At 55.3% G+C, this 21,032-nt stretch overlaps 1 protein-coding gene across 7 annotated transcripts; it reads right to left on the reverse strand.

Moving 5' to 3' along the window:
• Positions 1-1,368: 1,368 nt before the first annotated feature.
• On the reverse strand, positions 1,369-16,167 carry Cant1 (calcium activated nucleotidase 1). Of its 7 annotated transcripts, none has more exons than XM_026408413.2 (7): positions 16,081-16,167; positions 15,151-15,474; positions 13,971-14,082; positions 12,281-12,512; positions 6,255-6,907; positions 4,190-4,393; positions 1,369-3,444 (listed from the first exon to the last, which is right to left on the reverse strand). In XM_026408413.2, the coding sequence occupies exons 5-7, from the start codon at positions 6,883-6,885 to the stop codon at positions 3,074-3,076; spliced, it is 1,206 nt and encodes a 401-aa protein (XP_026264198.2). In that variant the 5' UTR covers positions 6,886-6,907; positions 12,281-12,512; positions 13,971-14,082; positions 15,151-15,474; positions 16,081-16,167; the 3' UTR covers positions 1,369-3,073. The 7 variants fall into 7 exon arrangements, with proteins under 7 accessions (XP_026264198.2, XP_026264197.2, XP_077656952.1 ...); XM_026408412.2 differs by having other exon boundaries at positions 15,083-15,474; XM_077800826.1 differs by having other exon boundaries at positions 14,939-15,474.
• Between the last annotated feature and the right edge of the window lie 4,865 nt (positions 16,168-21,032).

Genomic DNA, 21,032 nt, shown 5'->3' on the forward strand with positions numbered 1-21,032 from the left:
AGGGCTCTCCCATCAGGCTGGAGGAGAATCATCCAGAACAAATTTCCAGGGCACTGTCACCCCGCTAAGGTGGGGACAGGCATGGGCACTTTAAAAGCCCCCAGTGGCTCCACTGAGTGGCCAGCTCTGCTTCCCCGAAAGCCGAGAGCCCAGCTTGCAAGTGCAGGTGTCGGGGAGTCGTGACCACATGTCCCGGCCATCCAGGTCCCAGAGGAGCTGTGAAGACCCAGGGAGACTGCAGACGAGGCAACTTACAGCCTCCTCAGGTCGAGGCCCCCGGGGCTGGTCCACACAGTCCCTGACAGCTGTTCCTCATCCTCCCCGGGCGTGGCGGGGGGACAGCAGCCCAGCTCCCGCCTGTGGCTCCTGGAGTTGCTCCTCTAAGAGCCAGCCAAGACCGACTGCTCCCTCCTCCTGGGTTGGCAGCTCCTCATCCTAGCCGCTTCTCCTCCGTCCCTGCCCAGGCCCTTGGTGCTCAGTCGCCGACACTCTGGGTTTTGGCTTGCGTGACCCTGCTTTCTGGGTCCTTCTTGAGGTCCCCTTCCGGGGGGGGGGGTCCTTATGTCCTTTCGAGGTCTCCCTCCCTGGCTGTACAAGTTCCCTGCCTGATTAGGATGATCTTGGGAGGTTGCAGCACAGGGACTCTCTGCAAAGGGGTGACGGGGGGAAGGGGCCGCGCGGTATCTGTGGCTGTGCAGCGGCACTGTCAGCACCTCAGGCTGCCAGGATGGGTGGTCACTGGGCCTAGACAGGACTAGGCAAAGCCCTGGGGAGTCAGATTCCTCCCAGTCACCCACAAGATCTCCTGGGAAGGAGGGACAGGGCTGAAGGGACAGGGGAATGACGGACAAGCTTGCTGCCACCACCAGCTCCCCTCTCTCTGGCTGCACCTCCGTCTTGTTCTTCCCTCCTGTTTTGAGGTGCCGCGGTCTTTGCATGAGGATTCTGTGATCCTTGGGAGGGCCCAGACCTCTCACCTGAGCACCACCTCCTCACCCGGGCTCCGAGGCGTACCCACCAGGATGTGCAACAACACGGGTACCTGCATGTGGCCGCTCAGAGCCCTTACGCATATTCACTCACTATCCACATGGCCAGGACACCAGGGGAGGGAAGTCAGGGAATGTGTCCTGGACACACAGCAAGGGCCAGCAGGGCTGAGGAGCCTGTGCAGACCATGGAAGCTGGACAGGACGCCACGGCTTCCCAAGAGGTGTCCTGGGCCAGGGGGTGCCTGTCCCACTGCCCCGGGCGTGTCCAAGGACTCTCCTGCCCAGCTTTGTCCGTGCTCCTGAGAGAAGGGTGCCTTGGGGGGGACTTGGCCTGGTCAGCACAGAGAAGGAGACGAGCACTCACGTTCCCCTGCGCTTTATTGTTTATGAAACAAATGGACAAAGGGAAGGAGACAATCATCATGCCGACAGCAGCGAACACAGGGACAGGGAAGGCTGGCTTCCAGGTCTCTGGAAGTCACTCAGTCGCACACCTGGCCTGTGGCTCAGGGGCCTCAGAACATCAAGAGTGCCTCAAGCCAGTGACTGCCCAGCCTCTGGACGTCTTGATTCTGTTTTAAAGAACAGCTCTGATGGCATCGACGCTCAGGGGGTGGCAGCTCAGAAGCCCGCCAGGCAAAGGCAGGAGAGTGGGGTTGTGGCTGCGCCCGAGGAAGCCCGGCTTGGAGAAACATCACGTTCAGTCGAGTGTCTTTGCTCTGCTGCTTCTCCTACAGCAGAAGGACCAAGCTGTGCAGGACGTCTCACCAGAGTCCGGCAGGGGACTGTCCCAGTTCCAAGGAGAAGAGGTCTGCAAGGGTCAGCACAGGGCCAGGTGCAGCCAAGAGTCCCTCCCACCACCGCCGAGCTTCTGTCGCAGGGTGAGGCAGCCAGGCAGGGATGCCATGATGAATGGACTCATCCCTTCTTGGCTTAGTCCTGCCTTACCTCTGTCCCCAACCACCCCCACCTCCCCAGCACTGGGACGAGACAACAGGGACCAACAAGGAGCCAAGTCTGTGTGAAGCTTCCACAGAGAGGAGGCTGCAAAACTCCCACAGGGAGGAGGAAGGCCATGGAGAGAAACCCAGGAGGTGGCAGGACAACCTGCAGAACAAAGCCGCCCTGGTCAAGGGTCAGCTGCCGGCCGGCCAGAACCCAGGGTGCCTCCTGGGTCAGGGAACGAGACATTCAAGTCATCCGTGAGAGTCCTGAAGGGCAAGGCGCCTTCTGAAAGCTGCCAGGGAATGGCCGCGAGCCAAGCACTCAGACACCACTGTAAACTGGCTTTGCTACCTGTGGCTGCTTAGTGACAACTTCCTGCCGCTGGTGGCAAATTTATTCACTGTGACTTTGCTCTGTGGGGTGAGATTTGGTGATTCCGTTTGATAAGAGAGGAAACTACTTTAGTAAAAATAAGTTAATAATTAAAACCTCACAGTGCTACACAGCCCTAGAACATTCCCAAAGGGCGGAAGCAGGGTCCTTGGCTGTGGGGTGGCTGGGAGCAACCTTGCAGGGTGCCAGTCAGCAGTGGGCAGGTGTCCCCAGAGGCCACCATGCTCCATGCATCCTGCAGTGTAAACATTTACTTTCCAAGGGTCTGGGGGCGCATGGAATGGATGCCCGGGTTTGAGAGGAGGATGGGGGTAGCTGGGAGCTCCTCACGGCAGGCCTGCCTCCACTCCCTGTGTTTTCCAAGACAGGGCACCTGCTTCAGTGCTCTAGGCGCTCCTGAAGCACCGACTACACAGAGAGCTCAGGGAAAGGCAAGCCCGGGAGGCCAGGTGGGCCAGAGGGGGCAGAACCTGGTGGGCAGCTGGCAGCCCAGATCAAGATGCCTGCAGCGGTGGCCTCTGCAGCCGCCCGGCAGTGCAGAGCTGGGAGCTGCCAGGGCCCAGTGGCCTCCCTGCCGCTCACAACCTCAGGCTGCTCCACGCCAGGAACTGAACTCCCTGCTCTGGGGACGAAGCCAGAAACACACCTCATGGTTACAAAGAGAAGACAACAGAAGTGAGTCCCCTGGGCTTTACAGAACCAGAGGCCCGGCTCAGCCTTGCTGGCGTTGGGAGCATTTTAATCTATATGAACTCTATTCCTTCATACTTCACACTTCCTATCTTGGTTTCTGGGAGGAGGACGCGCCCATCAAGTGTGAAGGCCATGATGTAGGTGGCAACGATGCCAGTGTCCTCTTCGGATTTGAGGGCCACGATTATCTGGTCGTCAGTGTTGGGGATGAACTTGAAGGATGAGAAGCCGTGTGTGGGAATCAGCTCCCCAACACGGCGGACGGAGATGTCCCCGAAGTCCTGGGCCGCGCTCAGGAGGAGGTTGGTGCCCTTGTGCTCATCTTCCTTCTCACTGTAGCGCTCGTGGCTGGCTCTGCGAGGCAGGAAGAACCAGCGCTGCAGGGTGTCGCTCCAGCAGGCAGATTCGTGAATGAGGTAGCCTTAGGGCACAGGACAAACAGGTCACCGAGCACATTCGGCAGGATGCCCCTGCCCGTCCTCCCCTCCCATCAGGTGTGCTGGCCCTCGCTGCAGTGGCAGGGAGCAGGGACTCAGGATGTGTGGGCAGCAGGAACCGAGGGCCCTCACCGACCTTTCTGTGGCTGGTGACAGCACAGGCAGGCACAGCAGACAGCAAGTGCCGCTCTAAGCCTTTGGTAGCCTGGCTCCTGCTGCTGACCCAGGTGCCCATGAGCCAGGCATTCTATCTCTATTTTTGTTCCCTTGGTGCTAATGAAGGGGCACAGAAAGGAGAAAGGGCCCAGAGAGGGGACAAAATTGACCTGTGGGCAGAGCCACCAGAGGGGAGGCAGCCTGAGGCAGAGGAGGCCTGCCCCTCCCTTCCAGGACAGGAGCACCTGCAGGAGGAGCTCGGCTCAGCCACTTCCTCCTGCACCTGGAGCTGCCCCAGCCTCCAGAGAAGACACACCCCTGGACAAGGGTGGAGGAAGGCGGCCAGAACTGGCCACCTCCTCCTCCGTGGCCCCAACCTCTGGAACAGAGACAGCCCACGCCGGGGCTGCTCCTGTGTGGACCACGGGGTGCGGTGGAGGTACTGTCCGGACCAGGCAGGGACAAAGAGAAAATGGCTCCTGAGCCCTGGAATCCCTGGCCGGAGGGCAGCAACCACAGAGAGAGAACCCTGTCACTGTGCCTGGGCCGGAGCCGGCCTCGTGGGCCCCTTACCTGGGGGTCGGATCCCAGCGGCGGCCCTCAGGGCATTGTAGCTGGACACCCAGTTCTCGTGGTCCACGCTGCCCCTGTGGCCCACCACCTTCACCCACTCGGGGTTCTCATTCATCACCTCCCCGGTGGTGGTGGTCCACTCCTTGCCCAGGCCACCCACGTACAGGTGCTCGTCCTTCACAGCCAGCCACTCCGCTTTGAAGCCTGAGGAGAGAGGAGGAGAGAGGAGGAGAGTGCCTTCGGCTCGCGCCCCCTCGCCGCACCCCTCACCCCACGCCGGGCCTGCAGGAGCTGCCGCCAGTCAGGCCACGAGCCCTGGCAGCGCAGCAGCTTTGGACATCAGAAGTCACGGCATTTCACTGGGCAGGGCAGGAGCCAGGGGCAGGAGTCTATGCAGAGCCCCACACCCAGGCGTCCCAGAGACGGCAGGACCTCCCTTCCCCTTTCTGCCCTCTGAGGAAGACCCCACTTCCTTTGGCAACCCTAGCAGGAAGTCTCTGTGAGTGGCTTGAGTCCCCTCCCCCCCACCCCCAAGACCACTCTCAGATGCTGGAGCAGTGCAGGCCTGACAGCCCTGTGGTCTGCGGCGGGACTGCCCAGGAGGCCTGGTGTTCAGATGCGGCTGCATTCTGATGTATCTATTCAGGAACCACCTGTTTTTTTCTTAGGGACTTATTTACTATGAACCAACCTTTGAAGGCTGCAGCACAGTTCAGGCTGGGGGCCTTTGTTCTTCTAGCACATTCTGACCTGTTCTAACCCCTGGATGCTAACTTGTGGTTGTTTCCCCAAATATCCTGCAAGCTTCTCAGCTCCCAGGAGCTGGAGCTCCAGCCCCTCCCTGCACTGGGGACAGCAGCTCCCAGGTGGCTCTGGGGTCCTGCTGAATTCTGGCAGCCCCAGTGCCCTCGACAGTCGCCTGAGCCGCATCTGTGATAAGATGCTCCGTTCACTGGGTCTTCAGTCCCTTCTGGACCCCTGAGCACAGGCCAGTCCCAGAGGCCCTGTGACCCTGCTTTCTTCCTGGCCCAAGAGGAAGAAGGAAACCACACAATGATAGCCTAAAGCCCTGATGGACATGAAGCAGGAAGCTGGGCAACCAACATCGTTTGATTCCCACAAGGAGATGTGTCCCTCCAACACCCAGCCGGGGGCAATGCTGGATTTCATCCCCGGGAGACGGCCTGAGGCTGCCAGGGGAGCCCAGTTAGAGCAATTCCTTCTTTGACCTGAAAGAGCCTCCAGGTGCATTTAGCTTTCTAAAAGGGGCAGGTCCCCAAAGAGCTCAAACTGGGACAATGAGCCAACCTGGCAATGCCCTGGGCTCTCTCTCCATGTGATAGCTCTGCAGCTCCTCCCTGCCCTGCAGAAGCAGTAACTCCTTCCTGGCAAACCCAAGCTCAGGGCTGGGTGCTAGTGGTGGGCAGGAATGGTGGCTCCTTACCACCGCCCTGCCGGCTTGCTTCCGGGCAGAGCACGATGGTTCAGGAGACCTTTTCTGTAGGCTCAGGGCGGCAGCAGTGGCTTCCCAGGTCCAGAAGCTGAGATCAAAGTCTCGCTCAAACAGAACCACGGGCCACCATGGTTTCAAGGTAAGGTACTGGGGGATGGACCCAGCCCAATCCCAAGATGCCTATGAAGATACACAAAGGGACATGGTTCTGAAGGAGAAAAAGCAGAAGTGACATGGTCCTAAAACTCATTCTGGAAGAAATGTCCCACTCTCTAGTGGGCTCTAGTGATAAGCTTTGACTTTTAGAAACAGCTGGGTGTGATGGGTGTCTCCTGTTCATGGTGGGGGTGCAGGGCTGAGTAGGTGAGAGCTCGCACTTCTGGCTGTATGAAGTCTTCACCAGGCACCAGGGTTACTTTTCAACTGCAAACCCAACTAAGCCAGCTGGCCTGGGGTCCCCCAGCACAGGCCCTGATGAGAACTTGCCAGAAGCAGCTCCCTTTAGGGGCTGGGACCTGGCTCGGGTAGAGCATCTGCCTGGCATGCATACGGCCCTGGGTCAGCTTCCCCAGCACATCAAAAACAGGTGAAAACAGAGGTGGCTCCATTTACCTTTCTCCACGGTCCCATCGCCATCAGACAGAATCACCCAGGGCACAGCCTTCGTGCCTTCGATCTGGTAGATGACCCCCGTGCGGTCATCCACAGAGTAGAGTTTCCCATTAAAGACGACCAGATCAGAGAGCTCCATGCCCCTTCCCTTTTCTGCCAGGTGGGACTCTAGGATCCCATGGTCTTTGTCCCACTCAATGGTCACTTTGTCCCCACTGTCTGACAGGGTCAGATAGCCCTTCTTCAGGTAACTGAACCAGGTGTTTTCCTCCTGAGCCTTAGACTCTGTGTCCAGGTCAGCAATGACTGCAATTCGGTACCGAAGTCCACCTGGCGTCCTCTGGGGGGCCGAGAGGGGGTAGGTGTCATTGTAGTGTGCAGCAGGCGTCTGGCCAAGTCTCCAGTTGTGTGCATTGTGAGCAAGAGTCCTGCCCGGGGCTGGGCGGTGGGAGTACAGCAGCCAGAAGAGGGCTGCGCCCACGAAGGATGTCAGGATCACCCTCCAGCGGGGACGGAAGCGGGGGTCTGCGGCCTTGGTCATGGACGCCAGCACAGGAAGTCCCCCCACAGTTATCCGGAGGGAGTGCATAGGCTCATTCCATTCCAGGTGGTCAGAGGGCTGGACGGGCATCAGACTGAGCACCGGGCAGAACCTACACCCCAAGGAGAGAGGAGAGTGGTCAGCAAGCAGGAAGCACATGGTCTCAGCAGAGTGTCCAGGCTGCAGTCAGGCTTATCCAGAAGAAACGGGCTTTCATGGCTTTGTCAAAGCCTGACCCCAGCAATCTTTATTTACTCTTATTCAGCAAGACAACATCTTTTTAGAAGAAAAATTATCCCCTGTCCCTGTCCCAGCTGGCAAGACATAAAGATGAGCAAGAATGAGGGGTTTGGGGTGGGCTGGTGTCTTACAGACTCTCTAAAGGGGAACAAGCAGGGGAGTCAAGTGGGGAAGGGAGCAGGGCAACAGAAGGGGCACAGACCCAAATGTCACCTCCTATAAGCCCTCCCCATGTTGCACAGCGGGACTGTTAATTTCTGCCTCCACCTCAGCACCCCCAGCTCCCAGTCAGTGCCCAGCACAGACCGGATGGGGCTTAGTAGATGAATGAGGCTTTACTTCCTGGGCCAAGCCCATGAAATGAAAAATAAAGCAGATGGGAGCCAGGCAGAAGACCTCCACCGACTTGATGTGCGGCTGGAAGCAACTCCTCCCTGGCGCCTTCTACCAACTTCCACGACTGCAGGGACAGAGTCCGAGCCACTCCTGCTGCCGGGGGCCCAGCCTGTGTGTACACAGGCTCCAGAGGACTGCTGGGCTCACCCAAGGCCTTGGCCAAGCCCTGGGCTCCTCCCGGGCCACACCCCAGGCAAGTTCAGGGTTGGGCGCTGGTGGTGGTGGGCAGGGGTGGCCGCTCTTTTCCACACCCTCCTTGCTTGCTTCCAGGCAGAGAGCAATGGTTCAGCGGGACCACAGAGGTGCCAGGCCAGCATCAGCATTGCCCCCCTCCCTGGAGTGGGGAGCTGCCTGTCTCCAGGACAGTTGCCCAGTGCCATCGAGAAGCTGCTCCTGGCTCTGCTGGGGACACAGCTGGCCACTGCTCCTGGCCCTTCCACCTTCAACTTAAAGCAGTTCAGTACCTCCCTTCTGGATCAATGGAGCATGTCTGCCACCTCAAGAAAACAGGGAACAAAACACATGTGACTTCATGGGCAGCTGCTGCTCTCACTGCCAGGCAACATCTGGGAACGGTCTGGGCACCCCAGCAGCTGTGTGTGAACCTTGGGCCCTCGTGCACCTGACCACGAGGCACCCACATCCAGGCCGCAGGCCATTTACAGGGCAATGTCCTACATGGAAGCCTGCCTCTCACGTCCTCTCCTTGGACAGTCGGGTTTTAGCCTGCAGGGTCAGGTTCAAGGGTGAAGTGTGTGCATGAGGTCTGCTATTCTGAGCAAGAGTGGGAGAAGATTCCAGGCCCCTAAGGGCTATGGCAACCACCTCACAGGGTGGGTCTCTTGGGCAAGGGCTGCTTCTTGGCAATGGCCACAGGTGGCCACTGAGGCCTTCCTGCCTGGAGGACTTCTCCCTGATGGGTTCTGTTTCTCCCTGTCCCTTTTCAACCCTAGGGCTTCAAACACTGGCAAGGCCCAAGAGTCCCAGTGGTTTATCCTTCGCCTGGATGTGACCACTGAGCTCTGAATTCTTCCATCTCACCTCCTATGTAAAATGCTGCCTGCATTTCCAACATGCATTTTAAACATGATGTTTCAAAACATAAGTCCTAGGCCCCCTCCCCTCAAGCCCCTCACCCCATCTTCCCACGAATAGCATGGTGAGGAGGCTACCATATGCACAGCTGCCAAGCAGAGACTCTCACCGGAACCTAGGAGGTGCACCTTTCTGAGTGGGTGTTACACTTCAACGAAAAGATACCAACCACCACAGAAATCCTGAGTGACCTATCCCTCCCTTTTCATTCCCAAAGTCCACTGGCAGAGCTAACCATTCAAAACTGGCCTCCTATCCCTGGCTCCCGTCCATTTCTAGACTCAGCCCTCACTAAACCACGCCAGCAGCCTCCCTCAGTCCCTCTGCAGCCACTGTCCTCCCTGGCAACCCATTGCCACCCAGCAGCCTGCACCACAGCCTATGGGACCTTCAGGCTCCTCGTTCCAGGAACACAGTCCTGCAGCCTCCCGTGCAGCCCTCCCCACTCTCCACCACCTCCCCTGCTTGCCAGCCCCAGCCATGCTGGTCTCCTTTGGTCCTAGCTACCACAGCCCTCATCCCCAGGGCACAGCTTCTGTTCCCTTGCCTGGGACACTGTGGTCCTGCTTTTTGCATGGCTAGTTCACTTCCATCTTCAGGATTTTCTGAATGTCCACTCCTTGGAAAGACCGTATCCCTCCTACCCTCCACCATCTGTAGCCTTATGCAACTGTTCTTGCTCTGCCTTGAATTCTGTGCAGGGACTTACTCTACTGTCCCTCACACTCAGCTTACCACTGGGCAGCTGGTAGAAACTTGGTGCACATTTGCCAGAGGAATGAAAAATAAATGTCGTAGTTGGCCATTATTCAACTGCCCCTCAATACCCTGTCTCCTCTGTGCCTCCAACCTAGTCATCCTGCAAACTCACAGCTTGAGATCAAGTACCTGACATGTGACCGTTTAGCTGCATATCTGAGCTGCAGGTCCAGGGAAGATGGCACCTGCTGTCACACACTGTGCTGCCGTCGTCCTCCCTGGCCCTGGAGCCCCTGCAGGTATTGCTGCTCAGCTCTCTCGACATCCCTATGTCACCAACCACATCTCCACCATTCTTGTCAAAATTCCAGCCCACTGCTCCCAGCAGCCCCTCTTGCAGCAGCTGAGGCCTGGGTGTGGCCACACCCCTACACTTTGTGTCAGGGAAAGGGTTTCCCTCTGCCACTCAGCTCGGGGTCCCCAGCAGGCTGGGTGCTTGCTGCTGCCTCCTCTGGCTCACCTTACTCACTCTTCAGACTATTCATGGGACACGGCAAGTACTGAACTTTGGTTTGTGGACGGCAGATCTGTGAACCCATGAAGGGGGACAAGTCCTTCCTGAGCCCCTGGCACCCACACTCACTGGTCCCCCTCTCCTTGAGCCACTGCACAGCCTGGATCTGAACTTCCTGCATGTTCTCTGTGCCTCTCAGTGCTCTGTCCCTCCTAAAACCAGGGGGCCTCTCTGCTGGCCCCTGGGGCTGGCTTCCCTCTCTGCCAGTGTACAAGCTCAGTCACTACCTCATCCTTGAGCTCTCCCATGGCTTGACCTCTGCAAGGAAGGCCCTGCGCCTCTGTGGCTACACCCCCCTGAACTGCAGGCCAGTTGAGCAGCCACATTCCAGGCCCCTGGGCACTAAACAGATTCCTCCGCAGGAATTTACTCTCCTGGCTAAGGATGGGCCCAACCTCGGGAGCCATCTGGAGCCGTAACAGCTTTCTGGTTTCCATACACCCAGGCAGGCACCAGGCCACTTGCACTGCCCGTCCCCGCATCCTGCCTAGTCCTCTCACCCTGATAACGTCCGAGGGCTCCTAATGACCTAGAACTTGCAGGTGAGAACTTACCATTTCTAGTTTTCAGACCTCAGACAAGGGACTTCCCTTTCTCAGCCTCAGTTTGCTCCCTGGTGCCACACTGAAGGGAGAGGGCTGCCCCGGCCTGACTGCCATCTTTCCTCTGAAAAGCACTGTTTACCTACTTCAGCCTGTAGAGAAGACCGGGGTCTTCAGGCCCAGCCTCCCTTGAGCGCTCCACCGGCACGACCTGGGGTCACTCACAATTCTAGACTCCAGGTGTCTAGACCCCACTCAGGGTGTTTCCTCCACCGGGGATGCTGGTCTTCTCTGCCCACAAGGAACCACCACAACTCCCCGGAAGTGCCAGGACAGCCCTGCTCCCTGCTCTCCTGCCTTGTGTCTGAGGTGAGTACTCCTCCACATGCCCCACCCCCAGCAAGCCTCCCTCCTGGAGGAAGCCGATCCTGGCCCCAGGATACCCAAGAACTGGGGCTGGGGTTGTGGCTCAGTGGTAGAGCACTTGCCTAGCATGTGTGAGGCACTGGGTTCGATCCTCAGCACCACATAAAAATAAATAAACAAACAATTGCCAATATTAAAAAAAACAAGAAGAAGAACCTAGGAGAGTGACCTTGTATGGCAATGTGAACTTTGGAGATGTGGTTAAGGATTCTGAGTTGGGAAGGCGGGCCGTAGGCCCTAAATGCAAGCACAGTGTCTTTTTATAAAGGGGAGGCAGGAGATCGATGGAGACAGAAGAGAAGGCCAAGTGACCTCAGAGGAAGAGGTAGGGTGACATGGCCACAATCCAAGGAACACCTGGGCCCCCTAAAACTGGAAGGACAAGGCATGGATCCCCCTCTAGAGCCTTCGGAGGGAGTGCAGCCCTGGGGACACCTGATTTTGACCTAGTGGATTGATACTGGTTTCAAGTTCTCTGGCTATTCAATCTCCATAACCTTGAGAGGAAAAGCGTGTGCTTCCTTACGCCACCAAGTGTGTCACCTGCTAGGGCACCCTAGGAGAGGAAGACCCTCCCAACAGCGTCCTTTGTGCACCAGCACACCACACAGCCCAGCCTGGCCAGGTGAGCTGCTGGAGGGAGGCTCTGCCTCAGCACAGGACCTCGGCGGCCACAAGGCGGGAGGTCTGGCCTTCCAGAGTAACCTTCCTGCCCTCCTTTAGCACTGGGAGTTGCTGTGTTTTGCAGAAGTCTCCCTTGCCTTTGTTCTCCATGGCCCCACACCGGGTTCTGCCCGAGGCTGACTCTGGGTGCCTTGGCTGCCCAGGCCATCAAGCCAGGGCTTCCAGGGCTTCCGGAAGCTTCATTTAAAAGACACACAGCCACCAGCAACAGAAGCCAGGGCAGATGAAAGACAAATGGACAGGGGCTGGTCCCAGAAGAAAGGAGCTGAGCCTGTCCCCCTCACACCCTTGTACCTCAAAGGTGAAAGAAGCTTGTCACCCCCACCTGCAGCATAAAGTTTTCATAAGGAAAAAAAGAACCAAGGCTGCAGTGAAAAGACCAGGTTCCTGGGCAGCCAAGCACCTGGCAGGAGGCCTGCAAACAAGTGTCACCCAGGCTCAGAAGCCTTCCAGGACCGCACCCTGCTAGCCGGCTTCTTCCCATGTTGTTGGTGCTCCCTGGAAAGAGCAACCAGAGCACCAGCTACCTTAGAGGCTCTGGCTCCCGATTCCTCTACCCCTTTTCTAGGCAGGCACTGATAAAGGCTCACCGACCTTCAGGCATTTCGGATTCCTTTACCAAAAAGCCAGAAACAGCAAGGCTCAGCAGTGGCAGACACAGACAGATGTCTGCCCACTCCAAAGGACATTTTTAGGTAGCATGGGAGCAGCAAGGAAACAGAGTGTTTTTCTCTATGCACACCCAGGAGGCCACCCAGGCTGTGTCCCTATCCTGGGAGTGAGTAGCTCCTCCACTGTTAGGAAGAGCCGTGACTCAGAAGACACCTACCTCCATGGAAACCCCAGGCCTGCACCCACTCTCCACCACGAGCAGAGGGATCAGCAGTGCCTACACAGCAGACAGCCGGCCAGTCTACAGGTCTCTCCTACTTCCTTAAGAAGTGCAATAAGGCAGGTGGCAGAGCTAACAGGTTTCAGGCACTGTCAGAGCAGACTCCTCCCATTCAGGATCCAGGCAGGGCGGGACAGCTCTCGGTGCTGGGTCTCCCCGTCCCTCACTCCTGCACTGGAGAGAATGCGCGAAGGCAAGTCTCACAGAAAGGGACGCTTGCTTACCCGCGCTACTACTGCCCTTGAGCCCATTTCAAATCTGGACAGGTGGGCAGCACAGGGAAGTAAGAAAGCAATGCCTGCGCCAGGGACTGCTGAGGCCGCCTGCCCCCCAAGGCCCCCAGCTCAGGGTCCTCGAACTCAACACCTCCACCCACCCACACAGGGTCCTGCAAGGAAAGGCACTCGCAGCTGCTCTTGGCACCAACTTGTCACTTCAAAATGACTTGTTTTGGGGGCTGGGGATGTGGCTCAAGTGGTAACGTGTTCGCCTGGCATGCGCGGGGCACTGGGTTACGATCCTCAGCACCACAAAAAAATAAAATAAAATAAAGATGTTGTGTCCACCAAAACCTGAAAAATATCAAAAAAATTCTCTCTCTTAAAAAAAAATGACTTGTTTTCAGCCTTGGTTTTTGTTTTTAGTACTAGGGATTGAACACAAGGGCACCGAACCACTGAGTCACATCCCCAGCCCTTTTCGTATGTTTTATTTAGAGATAGGGTCTCACTAAGTTGTTTAGGGTCTCGCTCAATTGCTGAGGCTGATTTTGAACTCGGGATCCTCCTGCCTCAGCCTCCTAAATTGGTGAGATTACAAGTGTGCACCACTACGCCTGGCTGGGTTTTTATTTTTTAAGTCAACTACTTATGAGCAGGGTGTTAGTTTCCACTGCTGTTTTAACTAATTTCTACAGACTCAGCAATTTAAACATCACAAAACTATTTCAGTCCTGTAGGACAGAAGTCTGACAAGGGTCTCACTGGGCTATAATCAAGAACTGGTTGGTTCCTTTTCCAGTCTCTTGGGGAGAATCCACTTCCTGGCCTCTTCCAGCTTCCAGAGGCTGCCTGTTCCTTGCCTTGTGGCTCCTTCCCCCCCTCTGACGTCAGCCACATGGCATTACTGGTGCCTTTCTGCTGTCACTTCTCTCTCATTCTTCTACCTCCCTCTTCCACTTTAAGGACTCCACGTTCATGTGGGGCCCGAGGGAAAATGCAAGAGACCAACCCTGTTTCCGGACCTGAACTCCCCTTGGCCTGTAACTTAGCATATTCACAGGTGGGGAAGGGGATGGGGCCTGGCCCTTTTGGGGGCTTGACTATTCACACCAAGCCTTTTAATGAGTTGGGCCACATAGCTTCACACCTCTACAGTTCGAATTTCTGTTTTTGCTTAATTTATATCACTTCAAGAGTTACCCAAACCCTGCTGAGATACCCCAAACAACCCTATCCTCCACTTTCCCAGAATGCCTGAGAATACAGGGTTTCAACAGTCCCTGATGGACCCAGTCAGAGCTCATTCCAGACAGTTCAGTGGCACCCTCATGCTTCCCTCAGTGTGGGCTCCTGGGACAGGCGGGCAGTAGACCCTTGGAGCCACTCCACGTGGCCTGGCCACTCACCTGCACTACATGCTCAGAGCTCAGTCACCCTGCTCAGTGTGAAGCCAGATGTCAGCTCAGAACTTCTGACTTCCCACAGCATCTTCCCCTGCCCACTCAGCTCCTGGACTTACTATAGAGAAATAATGAAGATTAAAAAAGTGTGGACCAAAAGAGGAAAATAAACAACTTCCCAGTTTTCTCTAGTATCAAGATTTCTTTTTCCTAACCAATACCTTGGCTCAATGAAAAGGAAAAGCAACATAAATGTTTTTAAAAATCAGTACAAAAGTTTTAAATTCCCTTAATCTTGGCATTTGACACAAGCTTCTGGGCGAATCTCAATCCGCAGAGGGCACTGTCCCCGCATATCCTAGTACCATTCCACAGATAAACGACCTCCCAGTGGCAATGACCCACTTTACACTCTGGACCCAGCTGCAGATCCTAGCTCACAGCACACGCTAGAGCATCTGCATGCCCACCCCAGGCAGCTATGGGAGGGCCATCCTCACTGTGAAGGACCTTCTCAAACAGAGGTGACCGCCCGTGTGTATTCTTGGGAACCTGTATGTGGGGCCACATGCACAGAGCAAGGACAACTGCTTCCACTGCACCCCAGGACTCTCCTCACCACTCCTGTGCTCAGGGCCGCACGACATGTCAGGCACACAGGTGACAGATGGGCAAGCATGTTCTCCTGTACCAAAAGCTTAAGCCCACACACTCACTAAGTTGCTCTGGGCTGCGAAAACCCGGTCACACCCATCGGGCCCATTCAGTTGCAAGATTATGATTTTGTCCACCTCTTTGGATGTAACACAAGCTTTGGGGATCGGGTCAATTTGGACAAGAAAAAAAGTGACAGACGTAGAGTATTGTTCCTAGACTGTTGTGGTGGCCTTGTGACAATGCCTAGACAAATCTGTGCTTCACTTGAGTTCTCTTCCTGAGGACACGCTGGGCCACATGCAACAAGAAATCCTTGCCTCATCCAGAGAGCAGGCTGGCTCCTCCAATCTGCTTTCTACAGGGTTTTTGGGCACACAGAGAAGGCTCACTGAGGGCAGTGGGTAGAGGCCCCAGGGAGACCACTATGCCAACAGGCTCCAGCTGAACTGTTATGCTGAGACCTGAGGAGGGGCTAAAAGAAGGGTCTGCACCCCAGACCAAGAGGATGGTCCTCAGCCAACATGCTCACAACAGGAAGGAGCTGCCAATTCAGCTCCTTCAAGGCTGCAGCACATGCTCCCTTGTCACACAGGTCCTTCTGAGATCTGGTGCTTTTCTCAAGTTTTGGCCAGTCAGATCCCCTTGACACCAGCAGACTCAGGTTCCAATCCTGTGCAGTGTTGAGAACATGGTGGAAGACGATGCCAAGCAAACCCCGGAAGGGAAAGAGCAATGGAGCTGGCATGCTAAGGGACCAGTTTTCCTGGGGTCACTGAAGGGAAGAAGATGCCCAGGAGAAAAAGAGTTTGCTGGAGGTAGATGGAAGAGAGATCATGGTGGCCCTGGGCCAGACCTAGGAACAGAGGGAAACGAGAACTGTTCAGACGGAGAGAAGCAAAGGCACCAAGCCACAAGAATGGGAAAGGGGTGCCAGTCCCCAGGGATGGGAGACTCGGGCTAGACTGGAGGGACAGAAACGGCGGGGAGGGAGGACAGTTTGCGAGTAAAAGATGGAATGAGATGTGCTGCCTAGAGGAAGGCTGGGTCTTGGCGACGGGGTCCTGGGTAAGGCAGAGCGGGCAAGAACTGGGGCGGAGCAGGAGGCGGCGTGACAGGTGGGAAGGGGCGTCGCCCGTCAGTCGGGGAGAGGCGCGGCACAGGCCGGAGCAGGCCTGGGTTCCGGGTGGCGAGGAGGGAAGGGGACGTCCCCGGCGCAGGGTCCCGTGAGAGCCGGGCGGGCCTCCCACCAGGCCGACGGGAGCGCACTGCGCTGCAGTCGGCGGGGAACGTGACCCGCACTAGACGCGAGAGGAGGCGTCCGCCCGCAGGCTGCGGGTCAGGGCCCCGCTCGCGCAGGGAGCCCCCGGGGCCAGGGCCGAGCCGCGGCTGGGTGGGGGCGGCGGCAGGCTCCGGGCCGCGGCGATCGAGGGCGCCGGCCCGCGGGCGCGCCGTCACTCACCCGCTGCCGGCCAGGCTCCGGTGCCCTGCGGCGGCCGCCTCGCTGCGCAGGGCCGGACGCGCGGGCCACCACTTCCGCCCGGACGCGCGTTCCCGGAAGCCTCTGTTCTGCGCCTGCGCCACATGGTTCGGCCGCGCGCTCCCGGCGGCCCCGCCCCACACGACCACGTGTTTCCGGCTGCGCGCCTGCGCGCCGGGCTGGCCCAACGCCGCGACGCTGGCCTGCAGGTGGGGCGGCCAAGGCTCCGGGGCTATCGGGCCCCAGCCCCTTGAGGGGCCTGGGCCCAGGTCCTCCCGGCCCCGAGGAGAGGTCTGTTGCCAGTTTCACGTGGTTCCTCTGACAGAAGCTTAATGACACAAAGTCCTGAACACATAACACTAAATTACCTGTTTAAAAACTGTATTTTTCAAGTGACAGCGACCTCTACCCCCCCAGGTCTTGGATTGAACCCAGGGCCTCATGCATTCTAGGAAAGGGCTCTACTACAGAGCTGCACCCCCAGCCAGGTAAACTTCCTTAAAAAAAAGAAGAAAAGGACAGAAAGTGTGCTGAACCCATGTCTTTGCTGAAGGAAGCTACAAATCTTTTTTTTTTTTCCTTTTTAATTTTTGTAGCTATTAATGGACCTTTATTTTAATTATTTCCGTTGCTGAGAATCGAACCCAGTGCTTCACACGTGAGAGGCAAGCACTCTACCACTAAGCCACAACCCAAGCCCCATAAATTCTTGAATTCATTGATGTCTTGCTAAACGGAGTCCCAACACATTCTACGGGTTGTTATTGTAAATTATCCAAATCTTTTAATTACTATGATACCTACATATGCATTCCAGCTTGGAAATGACATTGTTCCTGGTATCTTTAAAGCTCTCCAAACCCTTCCCATTCCCAATCCCTTTCTACCCTCCAGAGCTAGCCATGATCCAGAATGTTACTGTTGATCATTTTCTTGCCTTACTTTATGGTTTTTGCATATAGATGTGACACTATATTGTTTAGTTCTACCTATTTTAACCTTTAAAAACAACATGAAACTATGCAGATGCAGTTGTTCCATGAATACTATCAGGCATTTAAGTTTTGCTGATCTGCTGCCGTTAAATGTCTTCTCCCTGCCTGATAACTTGGAGAGTTTGGACCATTTATTCTTCTGTGGATGCCCTAACATCTCAGTGCTATTTTTAGGAAATAATTCATCCTTTTCCCCATTAATAGGCAGGTAATGCCAGTTTTGTCATACATCAAGTTTCAGTGCACACATGGATCTATTCGGGGACTCTTACTTTGTATTGATATTTCAGATCTGCTCTGATGCCAGTTCATTATTGTCTCATTATATTAGTCTTTATATGTTGTAGAACGTGTCCCCCGATCCTCAACTATTTGGGATGTTGAGTGGAATTGTTTTGAGTCTATAGATTAGTTGAGAGAAATCTGAGGATTTTATGATGTGGAATTTTCTGCCCAAGACCAATTTGCCTTTCCACTTAATTCAGCTCTTTGCTGTTTTTCAGTGCAGTTTGGTTTTTCGCTTCTCATTATAGCTTGGGATGGTTCCAGCTCACCGTCGAGAGAGACGTTTCATTCTCTAATCAGTTGCATGGCATTCTGCTGTGTGACTGTGTTGTAATTTACTTTACCAGGCCCCCAAGAGTTCTTTCAGGATACCTGTGATCTTTTTTATAGGACAGCAGTGCTTCCGGGTTGTCCCTGTGTGATTCAAACACAGTTGTCCTGGGTTTAAAGTGGTATTTGCATACTAGGAGTGAACATACACTCCACAAAGATTGTGTTGTGAAATTGCTGCCCTTGAGGTCAACAGCGACACAATTAGGTTTCCATTCGATTTTCATTATTGTCTTTATGTCGTGAGAGAATTTACCATGGCTTCTGTTGGGGCAGAAAGGCATAATACTCCTTGCCTAGCACGGGGGTCGTGGCCCAGGCTCCTGGAACAGAAGACAGTAGCAAGAGTAAAGCATGACAAATTCCTCGGAGTTTTGTTTTGGGTCTTCGTAAAACAAAGACCCAAAGACCCAGATTTGATGGTCGAACAGATTTTGAAATGTGATGGGACAAAAGGAGGATAACCTAGAGGGAGGGATCAGACCGGGGAGGGGAACCCAGCTACACCTGTTTGTCCAGCTCCTTCCTCCTGAGAGTCGGGCAGGACCCTTTCTGAATGAAGGTCATATAACCTACCCTCAGACAAGGTAGATCAGAGAAATTCTTTCTGGCCTGCTTCAGAGTAAAGGTTCTAGGCTTTATGGCTGGCTTTGGGGCAGAGGGATTCTAGCTTCCTCTCTCCAGGGAGAGAGGGGCTGAAGGCCAGAGAGAGGCTGTGTCCAGGCCGCTGCCGAGGCCTTGCGTCTCCTGCGAAGCAGGCCGCGTGCACAGCACCTTATCTGTGGCTTCGTGTTCTGAGCCTCCAAACCTTGGGCCCTTTTCTCCTTTGGTTTCCGTGGCACATTTCTTCACCAGCATTCATTCTTTCAGGCAACCCTTCCACAATCTAGTGCTTAGGGCTGTGCTGGCCGCCAGGGGGCCCTCTCATTTCATCTCATGGAGTGGACTGTTGCGTCATTGTTCTGTCCAAGCCTAGTCTAACTGAAAGCATTCATTACCAAAATAGGGGAGTAAAGGGTTAGAGACAGAGAAACTGAGGTTGAGGGAAATGAAGTGGCTTGATTAAAGTGGCATGTAAATGACAAAAGCAAGACTGCAAGGGTAGTTTCTCACCACCCACCTCCTGGAGCCCTCTGGGAAGGAAGGCCCTCTAGCTTGTGGTTTCCTCCAGGAATGAGCCCCATAAAGAAGCAGATTAACCTGGCCTGTCCTTGCAGCTGTCGATCCTGATCTCCACCTGCCGGAGCCTCCCAGAATAGGGGAAGTGCTGTCCAGGAGCCATGAGCGCGGGCCAGTGGCCAGGAGGCTCGGCGGCTGCCAAGTTTCCACTTTTCTATCTCAGCAACTTCTCCAAGTCTCCATGGAGCCTCTCCTCACCCCTACCCCTTGGCAGTGGGTCACCACCAACTGGAGCCCTTGGGAATGGAATTCAAAAGTTTATAATACCAGTCTCTGCCTTTGTGGGGTAACTGGGCAGCCTGGCCCAAAATAGCTGGAAGGGCAGGATATGAGGGCTGCAGTGGGAAAAATCACAATACCACTAATGACGCCTTGTGCTTATCGGGAACCCAGTGTCTCACAGCCCTCAACGTAGCTTTTTCCAGCAATGGGAAAACAGACACAGCAAGTACTGATGACATGGCCTGGGAGGGGGGACAAATTGCCAAGTAGGGGAGGGCACAGAGTGTGCTGCCTGCTCCACAGGGTTCCAGAGAATGTTCCTCTGGGAGTCTCCGGCCTCATCCCACAAACAACCCTGGTCTGAGAAAGGGGGGGGCTGCTTGGGAACATCCAGGAAGCTGTAGGGCCTTGGCCCACACATGCGTGTAGATGCAGCTCCCAGGAATTGCAGCATGTGCTTGGTGCACTGCTCATTTGGAGGCCCGAGGAGGTCTCGGAGGGGGCTGGGTGTTTGTGGTTGGCTTTGACTTCTGACCCAGCGTCCCAGGGCTGATGCAGTCTGCCCCCGCACCGCTGCTGCTGGATTGGGTCTTGGTTTGTTCTGTTTTTGTTTGCCCTGACTCTTGTCCTAGCACCCACAGGAAGGTGTTGGCTACACTGAGAACATTCTGGTTCTAATTGCTCAGGGCCTTCACGGCTAGGGATGAAAGAAAATCAGGTCGTCTACAAGAGCATGCACATTTGCCAAATTTGCTGCCTTTCCTCCTTACAATCTTACGCAGAAACGGAGCTGGTGACAAGGGCAGCTGTCTGGTGTGGTGACACCATTGACTTCTCTCACTGAGCCTTGGCTGTGTTCTTTGGGAGCCGGCCTTGTCTCTGCCCGTTTGCCTGTTGGCTTAGGCTGTGGGCCACAGTGATATTCTCAACCTGGGTCCCTGCTCTTGGAATTTCCCACGCCTCTGAGCCTTCTGTTTCACAAATACCCTGGGAAGCCCCAGGCTCATTTTGCTGTATTTAATATCATGCTGCACGCCCCCCCCCCCGCCCCGCCTCCAGTAAAATGAGTAATTCCTTTTCTAGTCTCTTGGGAAATGTGGGGACTCATCCCAAAGGAGGAAAAGAAGATTATATTGATAACAATGATAATTACCATGAACATTGTAGCACTTTGTGTCTGCCTCACCCACCTTTTTATTAATTGTGAGAGCAACTACAGGTTCCTAATTGCTTCTCCAAAACCCCCCAATACAAAAAGCTCTCAAAAGTTGATTTTTCCTCTAAATGTGCCACAAATTTAACAGATCAATGTGACTTGAACCATTGTGAGACTATAAATGGCCTTCATTTATTTCACCACAGAATAGTCCAAATGTCTTGGAAGAGTGCTGCCCAAAGCCCCCTGGTGTGAGGAGCTCCGTGACCTTTGCGGCTTACTCTGAACACAAGTGGCTCAGCTGGTTCTAGGTCAGAAACCCTGGGCCCATCTCTGCCTGGTAGGGAAGGAGCAAGGAGACCCCCCAGATTCTCTGCTCCCTGGCTGGGTCAGGGTAAGCTGACCCAGCTCTGGGACTCCGCCCAGCTCTGGGACTCAGTGCCCTTGTCCAGGTGCGCCTGCTGCAGATGGGCATCATCCTCTGCTGTGTTCTGAGTTCCACGGTGGGGTGGGGGTGGGGGACTCCAACTCCTTGTCTTGGAATTATGTTGCAGGTGAGTTTCTTTCAGTTCGTCAATGCCAGAGCCATCTTGCATGAAGGAAAGAGAAGGAGCAACTCTTCCATCTTCTGCATCTTTTCTGAACTGTGCACCCAGCTTTGTGGATTTTGGTGTTGGCCCAGGTCTTCACTAAGTGGAGGCTCCTGGGAAGGGCAACAAGGAGCTTTCCCATTGCATGCAGGGAGTTCCCAGCCCACCAGAGTCCCA

Source organism: Urocitellus parryii, chromosome 7 (assembly GCF_045843805.1).
Source record: "Urocitellus parryii isolate mUroPar1 chromosome 7, mUroPar1.hap1, whole genome shotgun sequence".
Taxonomy (NCBI): domain Eukaryota; kingdom Metazoa; phylum Chordata; class Mammalia; order Rodentia; family Sciuridae; genus Urocitellus; species Urocitellus parryii.